The 20,937-nt window shown below is 51.1% G+C and overlaps 9 protein-coding genes and 1 non-coding gene across 10 annotated transcripts; 3 read left to right on the forward strand and 7 right to left on the reverse strand.

Annotated features, from left to right (window-relative positions):
* Positions 1 to 222: 222 nt before the first annotated feature.
* Positions 223 to 334, reverse strand: BO85DRAFT_t243. The gene has a single exon. It is a non-coding gene; the product is annotated as a tRNA-Leu (tRNA).
* A 746-nt stretch (positions 335 to 1,080) lies between these two features.
* Positions 1,081 to 6,378, reverse strand: BO85DRAFT_405350 (uncharacterized protein). Its single transcript, XM_025657297.1, has 12 exons — positions 6,067 to 6,378; positions 5,255 to 6,004; positions 4,924 to 5,203; positions 4,644 to 4,877; positions 3,854 to 4,590; positions 3,643 to 3,805; positions 3,256 to 3,588; positions 3,096 to 3,207; positions 2,860 to 3,047; positions 2,195 to 2,813; positions 2,066 to 2,146; positions 1,081 to 2,015 (listed from the first exon to the last, which is right to left on the reverse strand). Exons 1-12 carry the CDS (start codon positions 6,274 to 6,276, stop codon positions 1,448 to 1,450), a joined length of 4,275 nt encoding a protein of 1,424 aa, XP_025511683.1. The 5' UTR covers positions 6,277 to 6,378; the 3' UTR covers positions 1,081 to 1,447.
* Positions 6,379 to 6,608: 230 nt separating this feature from the next.
* Positions 6,609 to 7,950, reverse strand: BO85DRAFT_151506 (uncharacterized protein). The gene has a single exon (XM_025654148.1). It carries the CDS (start codon positions 7,688 to 7,690, stop codon positions 6,884 to 6,886), a length of 807 nt encoding a protein of 268 aa, XP_025511684.1. The 5' UTR covers positions 7,691 to 7,950; the 3' UTR covers positions 6,609 to 6,883.
* Positions 7,951 to 8,212: 262 nt separating this feature from the next.
* BO85DRAFT_442082 (oxidase ustYa family protein) lies at positions 8,213 to 9,226 on the reverse strand (the record flags this gene model as incomplete). The annotated part of the gene is made up of 2 exons (XM_025658825.1): positions 8,213 to 8,889; positions 8,941 to 9,226. 2 exons carry the CDS (start codon positions 9,224 to 9,226, stop codon positions 8,213 to 8,215), a joined length of 963 nt encoding a protein of 320 aa, XP_025511685.1.
* Positions 9,227 to 9,633: 407 nt separating this feature from the next.
* On the forward strand, positions 9,634 to 10,449 carry BO85DRAFT_452940 (uncharacterized protein). The gene is made up of 2 exons (XM_025660947.1): positions 9,634 to 9,784; positions 9,844 to 10,449. The coding sequence occupies exons 1-2, from the start codon at positions 9,706 to 9,708 to the stop codon at positions 10,143 to 10,145; spliced, it is 381 nt and encodes a 126-aa protein (XP_025511686.1). The 5' UTR covers positions 9,634 to 9,705; the 3' UTR covers positions 10,146 to 10,449.
* BO85DRAFT_523414 (arginine permease) lies at positions 10,368 to 12,189 on the reverse strand (the record flags this gene model as incomplete). The annotated part of the gene is made up of 4 exons (XM_025665346.1): positions 10,368 to 10,542; positions 10,593 to 10,704; positions 10,756 to 11,932; positions 12,004 to 12,189. The coding sequence occupies 4 exons, from the start codon at positions 12,187 to 12,189 to the stop codon at positions 10,368 to 10,370; spliced, it is 1,650 nt and encodes a 549-aa protein (XP_025511687.1).
* Positions 12,190 to 12,937: 748 nt separating this feature from the next.
* On the reverse strand, positions 12,938 to 14,430 carry BO85DRAFT_452941 (glycosyltransferase family 32 protein). The gene has a single exon (XM_025660948.1). The coding sequence runs from the start codon at positions 14,401 to 14,403 to the stop codon at positions 13,159 to 13,161; it is 1,245 nt and encodes a 414-aa protein (XP_025511688.1). The 5' UTR covers positions 14,404 to 14,430; the 3' UTR covers positions 12,938 to 13,158.
* Positions 14,431 to 14,903: 473 nt separating this feature from the next.
* Positions 14,904 to 16,464, forward strand: BO85DRAFT_452942 (acyltransferase family protein). Its single transcript, XM_025660949.1, has one exon. The coding sequence runs from the start codon at positions 14,979 to 14,981 to the stop codon at positions 16,410 to 16,412; it is 1,434 nt and encodes a 477-aa protein (XP_025511689.1). The 5' UTR covers positions 14,904 to 14,978; the 3' UTR covers positions 16,413 to 16,464.
* A 457-nt stretch (positions 16,465 to 16,921) lies between these two features.
* Positions 16,922 to 18,458, forward strand: BO85DRAFT_452943 (uncharacterized protein). Its single transcript, XM_025660950.1, has one exon. It carries the CDS (start codon positions 16,966 to 16,968, stop codon positions 18,280 to 18,282), a length of 1,317 nt encoding a protein of 438 aa, XP_025511690.1. The 5' UTR covers positions 16,922 to 16,965; the 3' UTR covers positions 18,283 to 18,458.
* A 1,259-nt stretch (positions 18,459 to 19,717) lies between these two features.
* BO85DRAFT_503867 (class I SAM-dependent methyltransferase) lies at positions 19,718 to 20,661 on the reverse strand (the record flags this gene model as incomplete). Its single annotated transcript, XM_025664262.1, has 2 exons — positions 19,718 to 20,441; positions 20,648 to 20,661. The coding sequence occupies 2 exons, from the start codon at positions 20,659 to 20,661 to the stop codon at positions 19,718 to 19,720; spliced, it is 738 nt and encodes a 245-aa protein (XP_025511691.1).
* Between the last annotated feature and the right edge of the window lie 276 nt (positions 20,662 to 20,937).

A 20,937-nucleotide genomic window follows, 5' to 3' on the forward strand; every position in this document is an offset into this window, starting at 1 on the left:
CCAAAACCTGCAAGCATGCATATTTACGGGAGCACATAAAGAGTAGAAGCTCATAAAAAAGAAGGGAAGGAAATTAAACGAAAAAATAAAAATAAAAAATAAAAAATATCAAGGAAGAAGAAGAAAAAGAAGCAAGGGAACAAAAAAAAGCAAAAGAATAACTAACTCATCAAATCAATTGGTATCCAACACAGGGAATATCGTGCAGAAAGAAAAAACATATGACAAGAGTGGGATTCGAACCCACGCCATCTTACGATGATCAGGAAGCTGTGAAGCTGGGTATTAAGGTGGACCTTAACCTGACGCCTTGGACCAACTCGGCCATCTTGCCTTAGGATGTTGAATGGGTGAGATTTAGAGCATTATCAAGGGAGGGTAAGTGTAAAGAAGTATGTCGTTTAGGGGTAACTCGACAACATCATCAATAATGCTATTTGTGATTGCAATGAACAAGAAAGTAGTCTAATCTCACTGTAACTTGTTTTATAGTCAGTAATTCATCATATTTACCACAGCAGGATCCAACCTTTGATCATTCTGCTTGCAAGTCGAATCGAGCATGATGCCCTTGAGCATGGATATATATAACTATAACCCGTGAGTACTAAACCGATTCGGCATCATTCTACCTCATAACGTGATCAGAGAATAAATTAAACCAAACGAGATAGTTCATCATGGTTCAATTACCTTGTAATTCTGGATGATATTGAACTCCGCAGTATTTCTGCTACTACCCTGATGCACGTGTCCACCACTGATTGATCTCATGGTATTGGTAGTACCATACGAGACCAAATCTGCCCAATAATGGTATAGTGGATCGACCAGAACAAGACTAGCGTGGTACTATATACAGCACAGAACGTGCATTGATACAGTAGGAATGCACTGCACTGACAACGCGATAATATAGATATCCTCCATATTTCAGATTTCCGATGATATAACAATGAGGGGAGTAAGGTTTGACAAGATTTCTCTGTATCTGATCTACTTCTCTTTCTATCCACAGCAATTCCACGTCTCCACGGTCGCAACACCACCATTACCAAACCTACAGTAACTACAACTACCCTGTAACAAACCCCGATTGTTTACTTTCACTGCCCGTCCTCCACCCCCAAAGGCCCCCTCCCCACATCCTCAACATTCCTCCTCTTCTGCTCCACCGGCTGACTCGGATACGACTTAATCTGCGCATCCGCGGGAGTCTGTTCCTTGCCCTCATGCACCTCGCTAGTGGGTCCCCGCTGGGCGGGGATAGGCGATTGCACGGATCAGGTATCGGCAGAAGGACTGGCTGGGTATGCTTGTCTGTGAGATGTAGGTAGATATCGGATTACCTGACGCGTTACAATGAAACGGTGGACTTTTAGATCGATAATCACTGGATGTGAATGGCAGTATCAACTAAATGAAGAGCAACGACTTCGCGACGTCGCTAATTCGTGGGATAGTCCCTCACGATACGACCATTTTCCATCTCAATAACTCGATCTGCCCCCCTCACACTATCAGGCCGGTGCAATACATGGAGAACCGTATATCGACCGAACACATCATCGATAACCTTCTGCATCAGCGCATCAGTGACAGCGTCCGTGCCACTCGTTGCTTCATCAAGAATCAAAATGCCGCCGCTATCGCGAGCATCACTGTCGCGACTCCATTTCCGCACCAGCGCGACTGCCAGCGCAAACAGTCTTTGCTCGCCTTGGGACAAGGAGGTCGGTGTCAATTCCGCATCCAGCCCCCCACGCGACGTGACAAGAGAGAGCAGATTAGCCTTTTCTAATGCTGAAAGCAACATTGAGTCTGTAGATCGACTAGTCGGGTCCAGGTTGAAGCGGATAGATCCAGGGAGTAGAAAAGGGTCCTGGGGAATGACGATAATACGGGATCGGAGTACATCTAGTGGAACGGTGGAGATGTCTATCCAGTCAATTGTAATCGTGCCGCTCTGGGTATCAATCAGTCGGAGAAGGGCCGAGACCAGTGTGCTCTTCCCGCTTGGATCAATGTCAGCGTAAGGTATAGGTCGTATGTTTGCAGTACTTACCTGCCAGTCCGGCCACGTATAACCACCTTTTCCCCAGGGTTCATGGTCAGATTGATTTCGTCTAGCGCACGTGTGACGCCACTGTTGCGTTCGTTAGTGATGTGCTATTGTTAGCGGGAGGGTACGCACTCATAGGAAGCAGAAAGAGACCTGATCTCAATATTCCCATCAACAGGCCAAGTTGACGAAGGGATCACTGGTTTCTGGGGTTGATACTCAGTGGGTGTTTTCAACTCAAAAGATCTTGTCCGTGCAATTGCACCAAGGGATGTTTCCAGGCCCGTCCAACTGGTCACAACTTCCTGCAGGGTTTGGCTGAATGCCATGATTGCTGTCAAAGAAACTCCCAATTTTCCTGGATCGGTCGAGCTCCGTAAAGAGGTTGCCAGTGCAATTAGTATCACCGCCAAGCAAGCAACAAGAAGGTCAAGAACAACGTTGAGCCATCGCTGGATGCAATAGAGAAGGTAGTAAGGCTTTTGCGAATCGTCAAGCCGACGTAAGCACTCTGCTACAAATGACCGCTGCCAGCCAAGGCCGCGAATTGTAGAGATACCGTCAAGAGTTTCCACGAACATTGTATACAATGGGCTTTTGGCTTCCAGATCGAGAAACCGGAGCTGTCTGGACGTCCTCAGATAGACTTTCTGGGCGCAGTACAATACTAGTAAGCACGGAATGATTGTCAGCGCCATGTAGCTGGAGCCCAGCGAGATTAAGGCAACCTGAGCGAAGCACTGTGCGATACCTGCGAAATTTTAGTGTTGAGTCACTGTAACATTAGCCGAACCTACTAAGGACTGTGCCAAACGCCATCGTGGGTAGTACAGCGTCGACAAGTGTCATGTCCTGGCTGAACCTGTTGAGGATGACTCCGGAATCAACCTCGGCGAAGAAATGCATCGGTGCATTTATTACGGTTTGGACAAGAATCTTGTGTAGTCCCAGCCCTGACGTGATGACAATCTTGATCATGATTTGCCTGTGGTTGGTTAGCGTAGCATACAAGCAAGCTTTGTTAAGAGCCCACCATATCATTAGTCCCTGCGAGCCTGAGGCGGCCACAGCAAGTAGGACGTAAACACCAATAAACTGGGCAGCCTTCTTTTCATTGTCATCCGTAAACAACTCCAACCATATTTCTACAAACCCATTAGCGGAGTCAAACACACGGTCAGAAATGCACTTACGAGGGAACACAGAGGAGAATGTGTGTACAATAATAATCGTGCAGGCAACCAACGTGTGACGCCATCCTATCGCCTTCAGGTAGTAGGTGTAGACTGCAGTATCACCCATACGGCGGGATATATCAGCTATGTCATCGACAGTCAGTGTTTCAACTTTTTTGGTAGACGTCTCCTCTCCGCTGTCAGTGAGGACAGTCGGGGTCTCTGGAGTGGCATCCGTGGTGTCAGGATATACATGCGAGGCGAAACCTAAGCTCCGCCTGGGGCCTTGTTTTTCGATACGTCCGCTCGAGTTTAATATGATAACGCTATCTGCGAAGCGTAGATGGTGGTCTGAACGATACTTTAGTTCTAACTGCACACATTGTCGCGGAAAAAAATACTGACCTGAATGAGTTGCCATCAATACAGCCACACCTATGCGTCTGCATATTCCATTATCGCCAAATAGAGCCTCTGCGACATACTGTGCGGTCTTGTTGTCAACAGCACTTAGTGCATCGTCTAGCACCAGAAGGTTTTTCCTTGAGTAGATCGCCCGAGCCAGTGCCTATAATTTTGTTAGTGACGTAACAGTATTGTGTCTGCGGTGATGTACCAGACGCTGCTTCTGTCCTCCACTCAGCTTGAGAGCCCCGCTACCGACCACAGAATGATCACGCCCCGGCATTCGAGAGATGTCCTCTTCTAAGGCACACGCCCTTAGTACCTCACTATACCAGGTATGGTCTATCTCAGTATAACCACATATGTTGTTGCGAATGGAAGCGTTCTGGAGCCATGGAACTTGGCTGCAATAGGCAGCATCCGGTCGCAGTCGTGTAACCGTTCCTTGGCTACATGGTATCTCCCCTACGGCTGCTTTTAACAGAGTCGACTTCCCAGACCCAACCGGGCCAGTAATCATTGTTACTGTACCCGTCTTGATGACTAGATGGATACCCTCAAGGGAGAACGCGGATCCAGTAGCTGGACGGATATAAGCGTCCGTCATGGTTAGAACAACATGGTCGGAGGACTTTGGTGCCAAGACCTTCAGTTCGACCGCCGATCCATTCCTGGTAGAAAGGTCTGACTCTGTGTCCAGGCTTCTCTCGGCTGGTAAGTGATCTGTGGGAGAAGTGAGGAATTTGTGAATTCGGTCAAAGGCACCCAAAGCGGCAGTTATTGCCGGGATTGATGCCAATAACTGTAGCGCCGGGCTTGTGATAAGACTAATGATTGCAAGGGATGTAAATGCTTGCACGGTCGATAGTGTCTCTGAGTGATCAATCTTTGCGCGAATAACGAAAGCCGCAAATGTAACGAGAGAGGCACACATCTGAGGCAAACTTGCTTCATGTTGTCAGCCAACTTGGTTCAACGCCGGCCTAGAGTGAGTTACTTACCAACCACGTTCAGCCACACGATCAACCATCGGAAGTCCCTAGACAAGTCTAGTTCGCGCTCTCGTTGCGCCTGAAGGGTATTGGCGAGCACTTTAGAAAGACCGAGCATCTTGACACTTTTCATTGATTTCAGCGCCGAGGAGATTATGCTGACTCGCCGTTGGATAGCCCCGACCCAGACTTTCTGCCTGGCAGGCATGAAGGTGGCCATATACATTTGAACGGATGTGCATACTATGATGATTTAGTGATAGAACTAGGTCAGGTGAGGGAGACTTACCCAGGATTACGAGGATCGGGGCCACACAAACAGCAGCGAGCTGCCGCTCTAGCAGCCAAATACCGATAGCGATCTCCACCACGCGGGCCCACAGCTCGCTAGCTTGCTCTAGCGATCGCGCGATCATGTCAATGTCAGTACTCATTAGCGTAACCGCAGCCGATTCATCGCGAGTTCCATCTGGTAGAACCATGGTGTGATCGTAGATCAGGGCAACTGTTGCGCCACGAAACATCGTGATCATGCGAAATAATTGGTGTTTGTAATGCACCGTTGATATCTAACTCCGTCAGCTCAGTCTGAAAAGTTAGTAAGTAATATGGCTGCATACTGCAATCCCACCATAGATGAGCGCTGCTGCACCAATCAATCCGTAACCTTCGTTTCTGATTGACTGCGTATCTGGCCTGTGTAGCTGCTCCATTGCACGCTGGATGAAGAATGTCTGCGCATAGCTGAATCCAATGAGGCAGAGCCTGGGGAAAATAGTACGGAGAACTGCCCAACGCAGACTGATAAAAGTCGCAAAAATTAGACTACGTGTTTGGCTGGACTGGTACTTTTTCCAGGCTTTTCCAATCTTTCGCCTCAGACCTGCCGACTTCAGGTCGCTGTCCGTTGGGAACAAATCCTCGAGCGTCAAGAGCTTCCGAAAACCTACAACGAATAGACGGTTGAGCCACCAGAAAACGGTGCGAGCAAATACTCCACTGGTAGACTCGGGCGGAATTGCGAGAAGCGGTTCTTTGAGATAGCCGCGTTTGTTTTGGGCTTCTAGGGCCAGCAGAAGAAGCTTCAGAGCAACAGTTGCTGCAGAGAGAGCTCCTAGAGAGGACGGGTAATGTCGGATAAATAATGTGCGCACTTGCACAGCATCGAAGAGGGATGAAAAGAGGAGGTAGATGCCCAATAGCGACGATGGGCGCACTGAGCGATTGTGCTCGATGGCTGATAGAATAGCTATTGATAGAGCGTCCACCAGCGACACGGCGACAGCAGGAATGGCAGTCCGGACTAAGTTATAGCGCGCCCATTCAACCACCGAGGCAATCTGCAGAGCAAGGAGACAAACTGCGACGGTCTTCATTTGGTCAGGTACGGCTTCTGGCAGAATTCCGCTGTTTCTATAGGGGGGCAACTGACTAGTTTTCGCCAATGGGCGTTGTTCGCAACAGTTTTGACATTCTCTGGATAGAGCGACCAGATACGCCATGGAATCAGGAGTAGAAAGATGGCGGATGGGCCAATAGAGAGGATACTTTGCTCGAAGAGCAGAGTGAAGTCAAATGTTGCTGGACACGCGACGACCGGTCCGAACGAGTTATCTGCAGCGGGGGAGCAGCTACCCGCCATGGTGATGTGAAAAGGGAAGCATACAGATATGGTAGATGAGGTAGATGGAAGGGTGGTTAACAACGCAATCTTTGCAACAGCGAGAGAGAGAGAAAGAATGCAATGTGATGAGGATTTGAGGAGAAGAAATTGGGGGTTCAAGGGGCGCGATAAGATTGAGGTTGTAATGGCTCGTGACTGACTAGGGACCCTGGTTTGGTGCGTCAGCGCATGGCAGCCTGGAGGCGGCCTGAAGCGCTCCCTCCTTTTGTCCCGTATCATGCTTACGCTTTGTTGTTAATAATCGCCCACTAGATGAGCTTGAGTGTAAGAAGCTTTCAGTTCCTGTGCATGAGTAATCGCATCTGGGTTCTACTTTGGTTGAGATATGCGACCGGAATTTGCCTACATGACAAAACCCTTCCAGAGTTATCTCGGGATTCCCAACTTGGGTGAAGCCGAGGCCAGCGCGCCCTAACTGCGAACAAATCGTTCATAGTGTGTCTACTCCGCAATCTACCAGATGGAAGTCCATGATTTGAGATGTACGGCTTCTAGCAGCCCAGTTATTTCACAGCACGTCGTTCACTATGTCCGACGATTATCTACCATATTCCTAACCACTGTCTCATTCAATCCGGTATGGCTCTGGCATCGAACAAGCACTCTGGCACGTAGCTTCCTCCTTTAGAGGAAACTCACTATGGCCGACAGTATCCTTCACTTCAGAAAGATAGACGGGATTACTCCCACTATCTCGAACAGCCCTCCATAACGGCTCCGGGTCCCTGCATTGATGGGCATGCCCAATCCCATCGATGACGAGGATTCGATTCCCATCTTTATTAAGCGCTGGATGAGGTGGCTCAATAGTACCATCTGCTGCACATATTATGGACTTTTCATTGTCAGTATTCTCGAACTCTACCGCGCCCAGAAGGATCACCCCACTCACCTGGGCAATATAATCAAAACAATGAGCCCAGTGCACTGCGTCTTCATGCTCATCACCCGAATGTGACGGCGAGGTCGAAACACCGTGATGCTGAGAGGTTTCAGGGAAAATCAGCCCCCGAAGAACAGTTAGGCAATGAAGCTGATGGAACATGGAGATCCCGTAGTCGGTAATGGTGTTGTTATCCGTCCGGACCTTCAGAATACCGCCGTTTTCGGGGAGAAGAAGAGATTCCCATGAGCGATTTGTATCATGAGGTAGAGAGCCATCGGATTTAGCACCCAGTAACGGAGTCAATGATTGGAATTTCCGGATGATTGGAGGTGTAGATCGAGGCTCGCTTGGACAAACATGTATGTGGAACTTTTGGGAGAAACTGGCTAAGCTGCCGGTTGATGTGTATATGATACCAAGAGTTGTGAAAAGGAGAAAGATAAGTGTTGCTAGTATACTATAGAGGAAGCGTGTTTGTGTGGGCATGTTGGGGTTTTCTTTTTGGATCTCCAGTTGTTAGGGAGGGCAAGAGGGAGGAGGCCTTCCAACTACAAAAATTGCTCAAGTCAGACATACCAAGTAAGATGCAGTGCGTGACGAACCCCCAGAAATCAAACCTCGCCCGTGTGTCGTGATGGCATCGAGTGAAACGCACAGGTTGTCTCGTGCATGGTGCGGTTACATCGCAGAATCCCTATTCTGGGAGCACACATTGTGTCCCCCTAGAAGGACCAATTGATCGTGACATGTCAGCTACAAAACTGGGATGCATACAAGGGGGCATGCATCGTCATTACATTTCCGGGGGGTAATTGACCAATTAATAACTACAGTGTCTTATCAAATGCTTGGTGGCGCCTGCAGGGATGGAAGATCCAGCATGCTTAGGCTAACGCTTGACAACTCACACGCCATTTACAGCCTAACCCCACTCTCATCCTTCCGCGGATAAGCAGCCGATCATGAACATGATATTACCATCCAAGTACTCGACCACGCTAGCTATGATCATCCAATGACCCCACTGTCCGAGCCATCATCCGGATTGGACTTGTACCAACCAAACAACTCCTTGAATCGATGCGACATGACCCGGGCCTCTGCTTCGGGGGGTTTTCTAATGGCTGCAAACTCATCCACATTCACCGAGTTCTCCTCCTGCCAGCGCAAGATGGCGTCAAAATCACGACATTTGTGGTTCACGTTAAAGTCGGGGAAGGCGTTCAGCTGAGCATCCGCCCAGTAATGGGTGTAGATGTCGACATTAGCGTTGCACATCAGGTTCTGGAGCAGCAGGTAGGTGCAGTGGGAGATATGCGTCCGATGCATGTCAGAGGGCGGGGTTCCCGGCGGCCACTTCTTTCCATAGTAGTGGTCAAAGTACGCTTCACGCCGCAGCCAATCCAGACAATGGATCTGGTGGAAGACATCCAGTCGCCCAATGTACGCCTCGGATCCAAAGCCAAAGCTCTCGGGCCATTTGGCTGCCTGCTCAGGATCCCTTCCCAGCGTGGCCACGTCATCACGACTGATGGCGATGGGGTTAATGTTCGCCAGTCGGTTCCAGGCTGCGTCTACCTCCGGGCTAGGGGGTTGGCGGTAGATGGGAAGGGGGTCTGGCTCCAGTAGCGTCGCATTCATTTTCTTGCTGATGAGGGGTATCTCAAGGCTATCGAACACAGGAGCTGCAACTGGTCAGCAATCTGAGATGACGGTCATAGTCGAGCCACACTCACAGTACTCGGAGGTCTTTCGTAAGAGATGGTTTGGGTCGCCAGTGCCCCGAACGATGCTGACAGTCATGGCAAAGAGAAAGAGTGACAGCGCAAAAACAGTAGCATTCAGCCAGAGGAGCAATTGAAGGCGTCTATTGGAGTGTTGAGGCCGTTGGCGTGCTTGCTTCAAGAGAGATACATCGTACTCGCTTTGCGTATCCCCAGACACGCTGTAGACGACATCGTCGTTGTCTCTGGTCCCCAGCGGCTCGTATGATGGAGATGCAGCAGGCTTCATTTTCATCATTTTCTGTCAGATTTGAGAGAGAGAAATTGGCAGAAGATTGGAGCTGTTTGTCGGTGCAAGGAAGGTCAAATATCCTCGCTACTTTCATTGTGGTCAGCTGAACTGCGCAACACCCCCGTGGAAGTATCAGGATGCATCAATCGTCTGTCAAGCATGCATTAGTGCTCGTGAACTGTTGCCACCGCACATGCCATCCAACTACCTTCATTGAGGGGATCGTTACATTCTTCCCTAATTGAAACAGGCGCAGATACTTGCTGCTGTCACAGTCACACTGGTGTGAGCGGATACTACACCTCGGCTGTGTAGATGTTTCACCCCGCTTGATCACGGGCGACGACCGGGGAGATGCAAGCAGCACGACCGATGACCGAAGTCCACATAAATAGGCCCCTTCTTCCTGCCATCTTGATTGTTGAGGCATCTTTTGTTCTACCCTCAAGTCCCCAGCAGATTTCCGGAAGTCCACCTAGTCCACAATGAAGTATTCGCTCCCCCTCTCAGCCATCTACGGACTGTTGTTGAGTCCCATGGCCATGTCTGCGCCAACAGCCAAGCGTATGCAACCCCCAGGAACTTTGACTGATAGAGAATATTATGCCACTGACACACACCAGCAGCAGTGACCCTTCGCGTCAGGTCGGAGGACTTCCATACTCTTCGGGAGAGAGCAGGCAACGAAGCCACCGCGTTGTATGGTTATATTGTCGCCGACACCGAGATCGACGACAAAGAGAAGCGCGATGACGAGGCCACTGCGCTATATGCGTACATTGCTGCCGACTCGGAGCTGGACAGGAAACGCGATGACGAAGCCACTGCGCTATATGCGTATATTGCGGCCGACTCGGAACTTGACAGAAAGCGTGATGACGAGGCTACTGCATTGTATGCATACATTGCAGCTGACAGCGAGTGAACCGGAGATATTAAGCGCTGGTGTATGCTGCTTTGCTGGAGCACATGGTACTGGACTACTAATCAGGCGCTGCATTGCTTCTTGCGTAATCCTGAGATGACGTGTCATATAATGATCGTATATGTTCCCTCTCCCTGGGTGCGGTACATGTGTTAGTCTATTGATATAGTTTCGTGGGATTATATGACCTACCTATAAGAACCTGCTCTGTCCCGAGGTCTATTATCCCCACAAAATATTCCACCTCGCCCACTTGCTCCGCTGAATGGGTACATTATCAGGGTCATTGCGACACTCAAGCAGAGCCTGCTCCAGCGGTATCTCGTAACTCGATACCGTTTCTGTCTTCATCCAGAACTTATAGCCCAGATAGAAAGCCAGTACGAGTGGAATATCCCTACCCCTAGTTAGTACAACGACAGCCCATTGGCACAGGATGCAACTCACAAGTACGACGAAACAAAACTCGAAGCATCCCAATTGCCATGAGTAAACACCGTGAATCCACCCGTGAGCAAAACAATCACACACATCACCAAAGCAAACCAGGATGTATACACTGCTTTCATCAGCCACAGTCAATCCCGGAAAAGGTATGTAAGCCACTCACCAGACCACCAATGATGCCACGGCATCTCCGCCGTATCCAACCCCTGCGCCTTGAACCCCCTCATCAGCCTGATATGATTCATCGCAATCGTGCCCCACGAAATCAACACACCCGCCGCCGTCAAATCTAACAACCAATTAAACACCGTATAAGCCTCGTTCTGGCACGTAAGGTACGCTAACGCGGACACAGCAATCTGCGCCACAGCACAAGCATACGGTACACCATGTCTTGTCGTCCGCAAGAACACCGCCGGGGCGTGTCCCTTTAGCGCGAGACCGTACAACGTGCGTGTTCCAGCCAGAATACTCTGATTCGATGCTGACCACGCAGACGTCAACACAACGGCATTAATAATCGACGGTACTACTTTAATCCCTGCATCGGATGCAGCGATCACGAATGGACTCTGCGCTGCCGTGCCGGATTCACTGCCCAGTCGGGGATCGTTACTTGGAACTATCATCCCGACGATCAGCACAGCGAGAAAGTAGAAGATAGTAACGCGCGCGAAGACGCGTTTACATGCGCGGGGGATGTTTTGTCGCGGGTTCGCCATCTCCGCTGCTGCAATGGTTAGACTTTCCACCCCGGAGAAAGAGTATACGGCATTTGTCGTGACTGCCCAGAAACCGAGGAATCGGCCCCACGGTCCCGAGGCAATATATTCGACAAACGGGCCGGGGTCTTTCCAGTAATGGAACCCGAGACGCGGAGTACCCGAGACGCCGCCGAGGTCGATCACCAAGCCCATGAGGATGATGCCGATGATGAGGAGGATCTTCAGGATGGCGAAGACGAACTCTACTTCTCCGTAGACTCGGATGAAGAGCAGCGAGACGATTGCCGAGATGACGATCAGGATCGTCACCCAGATAGCGGGGTTGAGGGTGTCATTCCAGTACTGAATTAGGACGACAGCCGCGGAGATCTCGCTGGGCACGGACATGAAGCAACCGTAGACGACGTTCCAACCTATCGCGAAACCGAGAGCCGGATCGACGAGTAGCTCGACGTGCCGGACAAAAGAGCCGGTCACGGGCATCAGGGCTGACACTTCACCTAGGGCGATTTGCACAGCGCAGACCACCAGGCCGATCAGTAGATAGCCGAGTAGGGCGCCGAGCGGGCCACCAGTCTGGATGGAGCTGCCTAGACCAAGGAAGAGGCCGGTTCCCTGGTGAATTATTCAGTACGTAGTACGAATATTGACATTTCAAATTGTCGCGAGAAAGGGGAATGGCCTACAATGGCACCCGCGATGGCTATCATCTGGGTATGGCGTTCTTGCAACCCCTTGCGTAGATTCTGAGCCTCTTCATCGTGGACGATACGCGGTGTGCGGTCACCGACTTTGGGGAGGGCAGGCCCTGGTTTGAGGGTGGGCGAGATGTAGACATCTGGGTCCTTTTGGGTGTTATGGATATTATCCATGGTGGGTTCTCAAAATTGAGGCCGATGTGATGAGAAAAAGCAAACATTCCACGATAAGCTGGATGGTGGGGGGAAATGGCGATCACTTTATGCTGGCGATACCGCAGCAGGTTGAATTGGTGTGATTGGGTCGATAAAGCACACCAGGCGATGGCGACATTCCGGTGCCGCATGGGATCTTTCCTATCACTCACCGGTTGTTGATGATAATTAATTCTGTCGTCGTTTGTTTGCCGCTATGGTGTTTTTGGCATTATGTGGATCTGATAGTAGCCACTATGACTAACAAGCAATAAATGTTATCGGGAACCCCGTCGCCCCATCACCCTATATCGTCAGTCTTGGCGGCATGCAATGTTTTCTTTTTCCGACCAGCAGATCCTGCACGCCGTCAGAAACTTCAGGAAGCTGCGTAATCGGAGAAGCAATTGCTAATTGCAACCCAGGATGAGCCATTACATCTGATTGCGGTCGCGCGAATGGCGTTTCCAACTCTAGATACGGATTGTCAAAGCCAAGCCCCTCCAAAGCGACAGGGCTCTTATGAGCTGCAACTGATCCCAATCCCACGGGAAGCCGGAGTTTGTATTCCGGAGCAGTGCAACAAGCAGGCGTCCGTGTAACTTGTTGCAGTTTTTGTCACGGTCGTCAGGATGAGCACGAGGGATGCCTGCAATTGCCAAGCCATGCAGGCTAAAAATAACTTGATGATGAATGACAGCAGCAACTAGCATCATGGAAGTCAACATCACGAGCAATGAGTTTTATTTCAAATAACCAAATAACAGACAAGCTCGGTCTTTTGTTTAGCATCAAATCTAAGCCATTATACATCATACGCCATAATTCAATGAACATCAAATACCCTTCCGACCGCCCGAACAACCGTTACTCCAGAGGGGTTTGTCACGTCCCGGACATTTCAAGATCAATAGTAGTCATCTAATTAATCCCCATGCTTTCTTTTCCTCACTCGAGGGCGAGCCCAAGGTCTTCGTCATCCCCCGCTAGATCTTCCACGGCCATCTCGGCCTCAGCGGCATCAGCGGCTTGTTTCATGGCGATCTGCTGCTCCTGCTCCTCGGGTGATAGGGCCGCGAAAGCCGCTGTGTTGGCATCCCAGTCCGCCACACATTGCTTATTCCAGTTGCACTGTTCAACTTCGCCGTAGAGAGGGTGTTTGAAACGCGGGTGGGTGTTGGGCCACCCCGACGCGTGGTAGTGGTGCTTAACCAGCGCCGATCGCGCATTGTGGTTACCCGAGTCCGAGTGACCCTGGCCTGCAGCAAAGGCCTCCACTGTGAGCACTAGGATACCACCCACTAACTTTGACTCGGGGATGTCGTGAAACGTCTTCCAGGTCACTTCCTGGCCAGTGCGGGCGCTCATCTCGGCCAGTACAGCTTCCGTGAATGCGGACGGGCCGGTTCCACTGATGATGTCGTCGAAGTCAAGCTCGAGGTCGGAGATGGGCTTGCCCTGCTTGACAGAGTGATCGTGCAGCCACTCGAGGATGCGGTTCACCAGCCGCATCATGACTGGTTGACGTGGTTTGCTGATAAAGGTCCATTGGCAGAAGGATTGTGACTTGGGACCCAGAATGGCATGGTCGTTGAAGTCGGGTTCGTCGATCTCGACACCAATCACCAGGTCCATGTCCGCTTCGTTGAAGCGTTCGGGGATGAAGCGATCTAATGGCCGCAGGGCTTCGACGTCGATATCAGCGTATACTCCACCGTCCACGTACATTACGAGGTAGCGAAGTAGATCGGCCTTGATGATCTTCGCGGTCAGGGAGCGGTAGGTCTCGACAATGTCGGGACGATTGAGGCCATCAGGCCCGAAGTTTGTTTCAACATAATGTAGGTCGTTTTGATCGGTCAGCACCTCGTAGCGGTATCCTGGGTTAATAGAGGTCCAGGTACGGGCCACGTTCAGGTCACGCTCTTCAAACTCGAAGGGATTGACCTTCCATGACTGCCATATCTTGCGGGGGAAGAGCCTGCACTTGCTCTGACGCGCGAGGCTCCCGTGAAACTCGGCGAAGGTGCCTGTAAGCGAAAGATAGAAAACTAGGCAGAAGACTGCCAGGAAGAGCGGCACCACCCGGCGAACCTGTCGTGGAAGACAGACACCGGACATGGCGGGCATGGCAGGCATGGCAGGTATGGGAGTCTTCAACTGCATTGTGACGGACTGGCCCAACTGACCCATGAGGGGGATGAGAGACGAGGGGTTCGGCGGACGAGCAGAAAAAAACACACGCTGCTGAGGGCCAGAATGTTTATGAGCCAGAGCGAGCCGGTCTGACCAGATCAGCTCTCCCCGCAACGCGCGGCCAGAAACCAGCGCCATTCGGACCTGACCAGGGCAATTCAGGGCATTGCATTTCGAAGCTATATTACGGGCTCCACCCACCTGCGTGACACTAATGCTCTTAGCTTCACGAGGGCCCGGCTGAGAGGAGCCCGCTCGGTGTGCCTGTCGAGCGATTGGGTCGAGACATATCGCACCCATGTCGATCGCATTTGCCAGAGCCCGGGGTTGCTCAATGCTACCTCGGGTCTTAGTCTGCTAGCTCTGTCCGGATGGGAAATGAGTCCGACGCATGTGCTTCTGGGCCAAGACACGATAAGCTGACTACTGCTCTGCAATCTGTCGATCCGACAGCCCAGCTCGGGATTTTGGGCACTCTGAATGTCACCAGTCTTTCCCTCAAATATCGCCCCTCATCTTCAGCCAGCGAGACTCCGTCTTGACGACGCGTTTTGCCCGACTTGTTTTTCACTATGCCCGTCCGCACCCTCTCGCCAGATCGTGAAAAGTCCATTCTGCCCCTCTCGGTGGATCTCCGGAGCAAAGCCCGCTGGCTCAGTGTGCTCCTACCATCTTTTCTGTCCTGGGGTGGGAGCAACACTTCGTCAACGGGGAAAGCCCGGCGGACAGCCTACTTAGACGGGCTGCGCGGGTTTGCAGCCTTCCTGGTGTACTGGGGGCATCATGAATTATGGGCACACGATGGCATGGGCGCTGAGCGGATCTTTGAAAATGCATATGGTTACGAGAAACAACACTTCCTGGTCGCGTTTCCCGGAATTCGCACCTTCTTTTCCGGTGGGCACTTTGCGGTCAGTGTTTTTTTCGTGCTATCGGGCTATGTTCTATCTGCCAAACCGCTGGCGCTGATCCAGGCGGGTGAATACCTTCAGCTGGGCGACAATTTGTCCTCCGCGCTGTTCCGGCGATGGCTGCGTCTTCACCTTCCTGTTATCGCCACCACGTTCATCTATCTCACCTTCCTTCACCTGTTCCATGTCCGCGCAACTCCCGAATTAAAAGGCACCTATGGTGAAGAAGTGTGGAACTGGTATATCGAGTTCAAGAACTTCAGCTTCATTTTCCGCGGGGGTGGTGAGCCATGGTTCACCTACAACTTCCACTCCTGGTCCATTCCCGTCGAATTCCGCGGATCCATCATCGTCTATACGGCTTTGCTGGCCTTTTCCCGCCTTCGCCGGAACATGCGTCTGGCTGGCGAGGCCGGACTGATCTTCTACTTTCTCTACATTGCCGATGGCTGGTTCGGAGCGCTATTTATCTCCGGCATGCTGCTTTGCGACCTGGACCTGCTTGCGGCACGCGACAACCTTCCGGACATTTTCTTGATGCTGGGACCGTTCCAGGAGGGGATCATCTACTTCCTTTTTGCAGTCAGCATCTACCTGGGCGGCGTGCCATCTCGCACGTGGGACCTGCAGGCGCTGCGGGATTCGCCGGGGTGGTACTACCTGTCCTTCTTGAAGCCCCAAGCGGTGTTTGACTACAAGTGGTTTTATTTGTTTTGGGCGTCCACCTTCATCGTGACGGCAATTGGGCGGATCGGCTGGCTGAAGAGATTTTTCGAGCTACGCTTCAACCAGTATCTGGGGCGGATATCCTTCGCCTTCTATCTAGTGCATGGACCGGTGTTGTGGGTGCTTGGTGATCGGCTGTATGCTGCGGTGGGTTGGGTGCGCGATTCGCATGCCACAAATTGTCCCGGGTGGATCGATCGCTTCCCGCTCCCCCGCACGGGGCCTCTGGGGTTGGAGGTCAGCTTTCTGGCTACTCATTTGATTCTGCTGCCGGTGACCTTTTGGTTGGCGGAGATCGTAACCAAATTGATCGATGAGCCGAGTGTGCGATTGGCTCAGTGGCTGTATCGCCGAGTGACGCGTAGTTGATGCTGCAATTGCCAGGCATCTCCGAAATGAATGTCTCAGTTTTTGCTTCTTCTGTTGGGTGATTTGGTGTAGTCGCCTTTCCTTACTAGTGTGCCGTAAGCTCATCTTAGACCCATCTGCCATTTGCCTTCCTGGTGGATTCGTTGGTCCCTGAGAGGCCCAAGCGACAGGGAGATACCGGTGGGGTTGCCGCTTCGGGACGAGAGACACAGTCCGGCTCGCCACTAAAAAGCAATAGTTCCAGCCCGAGCCCTGGCCGGCATCCAGTGGCTTCTAGACGGCTGCAACTAGCGCATCCTGACTGACCGTGTTATTCTGTACCTTCTTATCACATGTTGCATCCCGAGTGAAAACAGCAATACGTCCGGATCGGCACGCCACTCACAGGCGGGGGATGCCGTCTTTCCTCTCTCTCTCTGCTGTAAGCTGGAAAGCCTAACTCGGATGCAACCCTAATTAATCGCGATATCGCAGTCTCCCATCATGCAGACATTAACGGCGGGCGCGATGGTCCCTCGACCAACACCCCTCCCCTCCCCTCCGCTTCACAACCATGCTCTCCCGAATACTGCGCTTCGTGCCTTTAGTGGCGCTTCTCATCCTCCTCCTCAGCACCTTTTACTATCTCTATCGTGCCATTCACGTCGACACCCATCCTGATCTCGACCTTGGCCTTGAGACCGCCACCACCACCGACCTCAAAACCCTCCCCGACAGCACCGTTAGCCAGATTGTCGCCGACACCCACCATGAGATAACATCCAACTCGACCCCGGAAGGCCGATACTTCCGCATCGACTTCCGCTCCCGACGCGGTATCAACCCCAGCATCATCCCGCACCCTTCCAAACCCAACACCTGGATCATCACCGCGCAGCTTCATGAACCCGGTCGTCGCGAAAAAGACAGCGCCTGGTTCGTCGAACTTGTCTGTGATGCCGTCTTTCAAGACAAAGGTCGCACTCTCCGCTGTATCGACTATCCGTTTATCCTCCCCATTGCCGCAACCGAGGGCAACAACGCCCTCTGCTCCGGCAGCCTCGCCTTCTTCGCCCTCAGCATCGGTCCTCATGATGCCCGCGTCTTCTACGGCCCAGACGCCCCGTACACCATCTACGGCTCGAATTCCGCCGTAACCTGCTTTGGCCAGTGGATTCTCGACTTCAGACTGCTAGTCGACTGGCCTGCCTCCGACACCATCACAGACTATGGCTTCCGTCGCGCCACAGAACTCCAGCGCCCTACAACGGCCCCGTACTTTGCCGTTGAAAAGAACTGGTTCCTCTTCTGGGACCGAGCCGGCAACGCCTATGTTCACTACGATGTGGCACCCACAAGAGCCTTCGCTGCTTTGACCCTAGACGGATCCGTTGGCGCAGACCTCGCTCCAGCAGCAGCGAGCGCAGATGCAGCCTGTCTTCAGAAATACCTACCGCATATGCAAGACCCTGACCACGAATCCATCCACCAAGCCACGAACTCCCTAGCAGTGACGCTGTGTATGCGTGCAGACCCGAACTGCCAACCGGATGACTCGAACACAGTCATCTTAACCATATTCCAGCATAAGCGATTTGTGGGATTCCATAGTAGCTACGAACCGTACGTCATGCTGTTCTGGCAAAGGGCGCCGTTTGAGATCTACGGGATTTCGGATAAGCCTTTGTGGATTCACGGACGGGGAATGATGGACGAGGGGAATCAGACGGAGATGATGTATGTGACGTCAATCGGGTGGAAAACTGCTGGGCAGAAGTATCATGGGTATCTTGATGATGTGATGTTCTTAGCGTTTGGGATAGAAGATGCGGATACGGCGGGGGTGGATGTGGTTGCGGGGGATTTGGTGGCTGGGGTGGGGAGGTGTTGATCTCTTATCTTACTCAGATCACATTATAGAATGGGGGAGGGTAGATTGCGATGTGATGTGCTATGATGGCATTTCTTATGATTACTATGTTGAATGTGATATTGTACGATAACAAGCTCCCCCCCCCCTTCCATTTCCATCTTCCCTCGGTAACACAATTTATCGTGTGATCAGACCCCCAATGCAACCACAGCTTAAATTAACTTGGCAATCCCCGAACCCAACCAGTCCGACCAATATGTCGGGATTAGGCACACATTAGCGTATCGCTCAGGCCGCTTATCTACCTGTCTCGGTCAGCACTAAGCTGGTTCTGGGCCGTGGAGCTCGTGCAGGTCAGGTGGCCAGTGGTAATTTTAGCTAACGCAGTGGTCTGATTGCTTAATCAATTGGAAATGAAGCTTTCACATGCTATGTGAGGCTTACTTTGTTGTTCTTTTCCCGAGGAAAATGGAGACGTTTGTTCCTTGCCCCAGGGTCTGTTGTTGGAGGTGGCTTATTACCCCGCTTTTAGGTTTTATTAAGGCGGTTCTAAGTTTAGCCGTGGGGAGACGGTTGGGATTGTTGCTTGGCACGATAATTGAGACAATTATCTGGAACGGACTTTGCGCGTTGATTTCATTGTATATTATGTGATTGGGTTCGGATTGCGCAATACGACTTGATGTGAGACAGTGACTAATGGTGTCTAACGTAGACATAATCATCTGACTGAGTGAATATTGAAATGTAGCATTGACTTCAGAATGATCCTGATATGTGGGCCTAGTGAAAGCAAAGGCCTTTGATGGCCAATGTAGACGGTCTGTCTAGTCTCTGCGATGGGGATGCGGAAGCGCTTTGCTGCGTGGTTTCTAAGGAGCACAGTCCACCTAATAAGTTAGATGTAGGTCTCAATGTTCTTGGTCTTTACTAGCCGACACTTTCTGATGTATTGAATGTGCCTCGAATAAAGGGCTCGCCGAGCATTGAATTATCCAACATAAATTGATGCGGAACATCGACTGTCGTGATTTAAACTGGATAAGACTATCTGACTAAGTTTTTATCAGAACGTAGCATTGGAGCCAATGGGACCATGATGTAAGCCTAGTGGGATCGAAGCCGTTCAACGGCCGATACAGCAATCTCTCAATTGCATCTGACTACGTTTCAGGTGCATATACATCAATCTTAGGATTCCCTCTCGACTTGCCCATGTTGATCTGGATATGTGTGACGCTCCTAGTTTCTAATAGTACTAGCACCTCTCTTCGATGCTCAAGTGTCAATTACAAGCTACGTAATGAAGATCCTTGAATCGCCGGAGGAATGGATCACACCATTAAATAATTGATCAGATGCAAGATACAAGCTCTCACTTTCTTATTATAGTGTACATAACTTCAAACTTTACCAAGGTATTTATGGACCAAGGTCTGAAGTGCGACAAATATCATGCTCTGCGAACCAAAAGGAGAACGCTGAGCGTTTCTAATTCCAGCTTGATCTCCCGCCAGTCCCCCCCGGACATGGTAATACGCCGCCAGTCCTCTTCACCCTCAATCATGTCTTGTATTAGGTTATCAACGATGTCACCAGCACCGCCATCTCTTACTGAAGCAGCGTGAGGATGTGCCCTTCGCCATTCATGCACAGAACTCCATGTCCGCAGCAATGCCTCCAGACCACCAAGTGTATCTGAAATCTGCATCCGAATGTTTTCTACTGTCCTCAACGCATGAGGTGCCCCAGAGGGATCACTCTCTAACCTTGTGTGATCAGTCCAGTTAGAGAAGTCGCGGCATTCAACGGGACGCATACGATCATCCCAGATCGCCTTCCCCGGTTGCGGCCAGTAAGACGCCAGATCTTCAGAAGAAAACTTTCTTAATGCGCGGTTAGCATGTGCGTGTCCGACCACAACATAATTACCCCAGTTCCAGAAAGCAACAGTTCCTCCAGGGCGAACGATTCGCGTCATTTCTTTCCATACCAGGTCAGGGTCAAACCAATGTGCTGCCTGGCAAGCTATTACCAAGTCAACTGTACCTGTCTGGACGAAGGGGAGAGACTCTGCCCAGCACTGGCGGTAGTGAACATTCCTGCGTTTTGTCTGTGCTCTGGCCTCCTTCAACATGCTCTCGGAGGGATCAATTCCAAAGATCGTCCCGAAGTGGCTGGCTAGGCCGCGGGTTGCAGCGCCGTTACCGCAGCCCAGGTCAATACACAAGTCTCGTGGGGCTTGATGATAGGCCAGAACAGTGTCAAAAAGGTGTTTTGGAGGTGTTGGGCGACATGCTGCATATGCAGAGCAGTCGTAGTTGTCATCCCTGGGTTAGGCAAACTGTGAGTATATTGAACGCCTTAATCGGGGTCTACTTACGAGAAACTGGCCATTAGTTTGATGCAGGTCGTCTATGGAATTTTCCACCAGAGTTGAGGTGGAAAGGCTGCTTCCATACAGTATGTGTCACTTTTGCAATATTCGAAACATATATTGTGTTCTAGGATTGGGAAATCTGAATCTATCGACATGCCACGGATGCGCGATTCGTTTTCTATGCAGTATTTCTCCACCCAATGTTGTCAACTGACATTCGCGAAGCTGGGAAATGGCTTAGCTAATGACGTATTTGGCTCCGAAGTCCGGGTGTTTCTTGCCATATTACTACC

This window comes from Aspergillus piperis, assembly GCF_003184755.1.
Source record: "Aspergillus piperis CBS 112811 unplaced genomic scaffold BO85scaffold_22, whole genome shotgun sequence".
In the NCBI taxonomy this organism is placed as follows: Eukaryota; Fungi; Ascomycota; class Eurotiomycetes; order Eurotiales; family Aspergillaceae; genus Aspergillus; species Aspergillus piperis.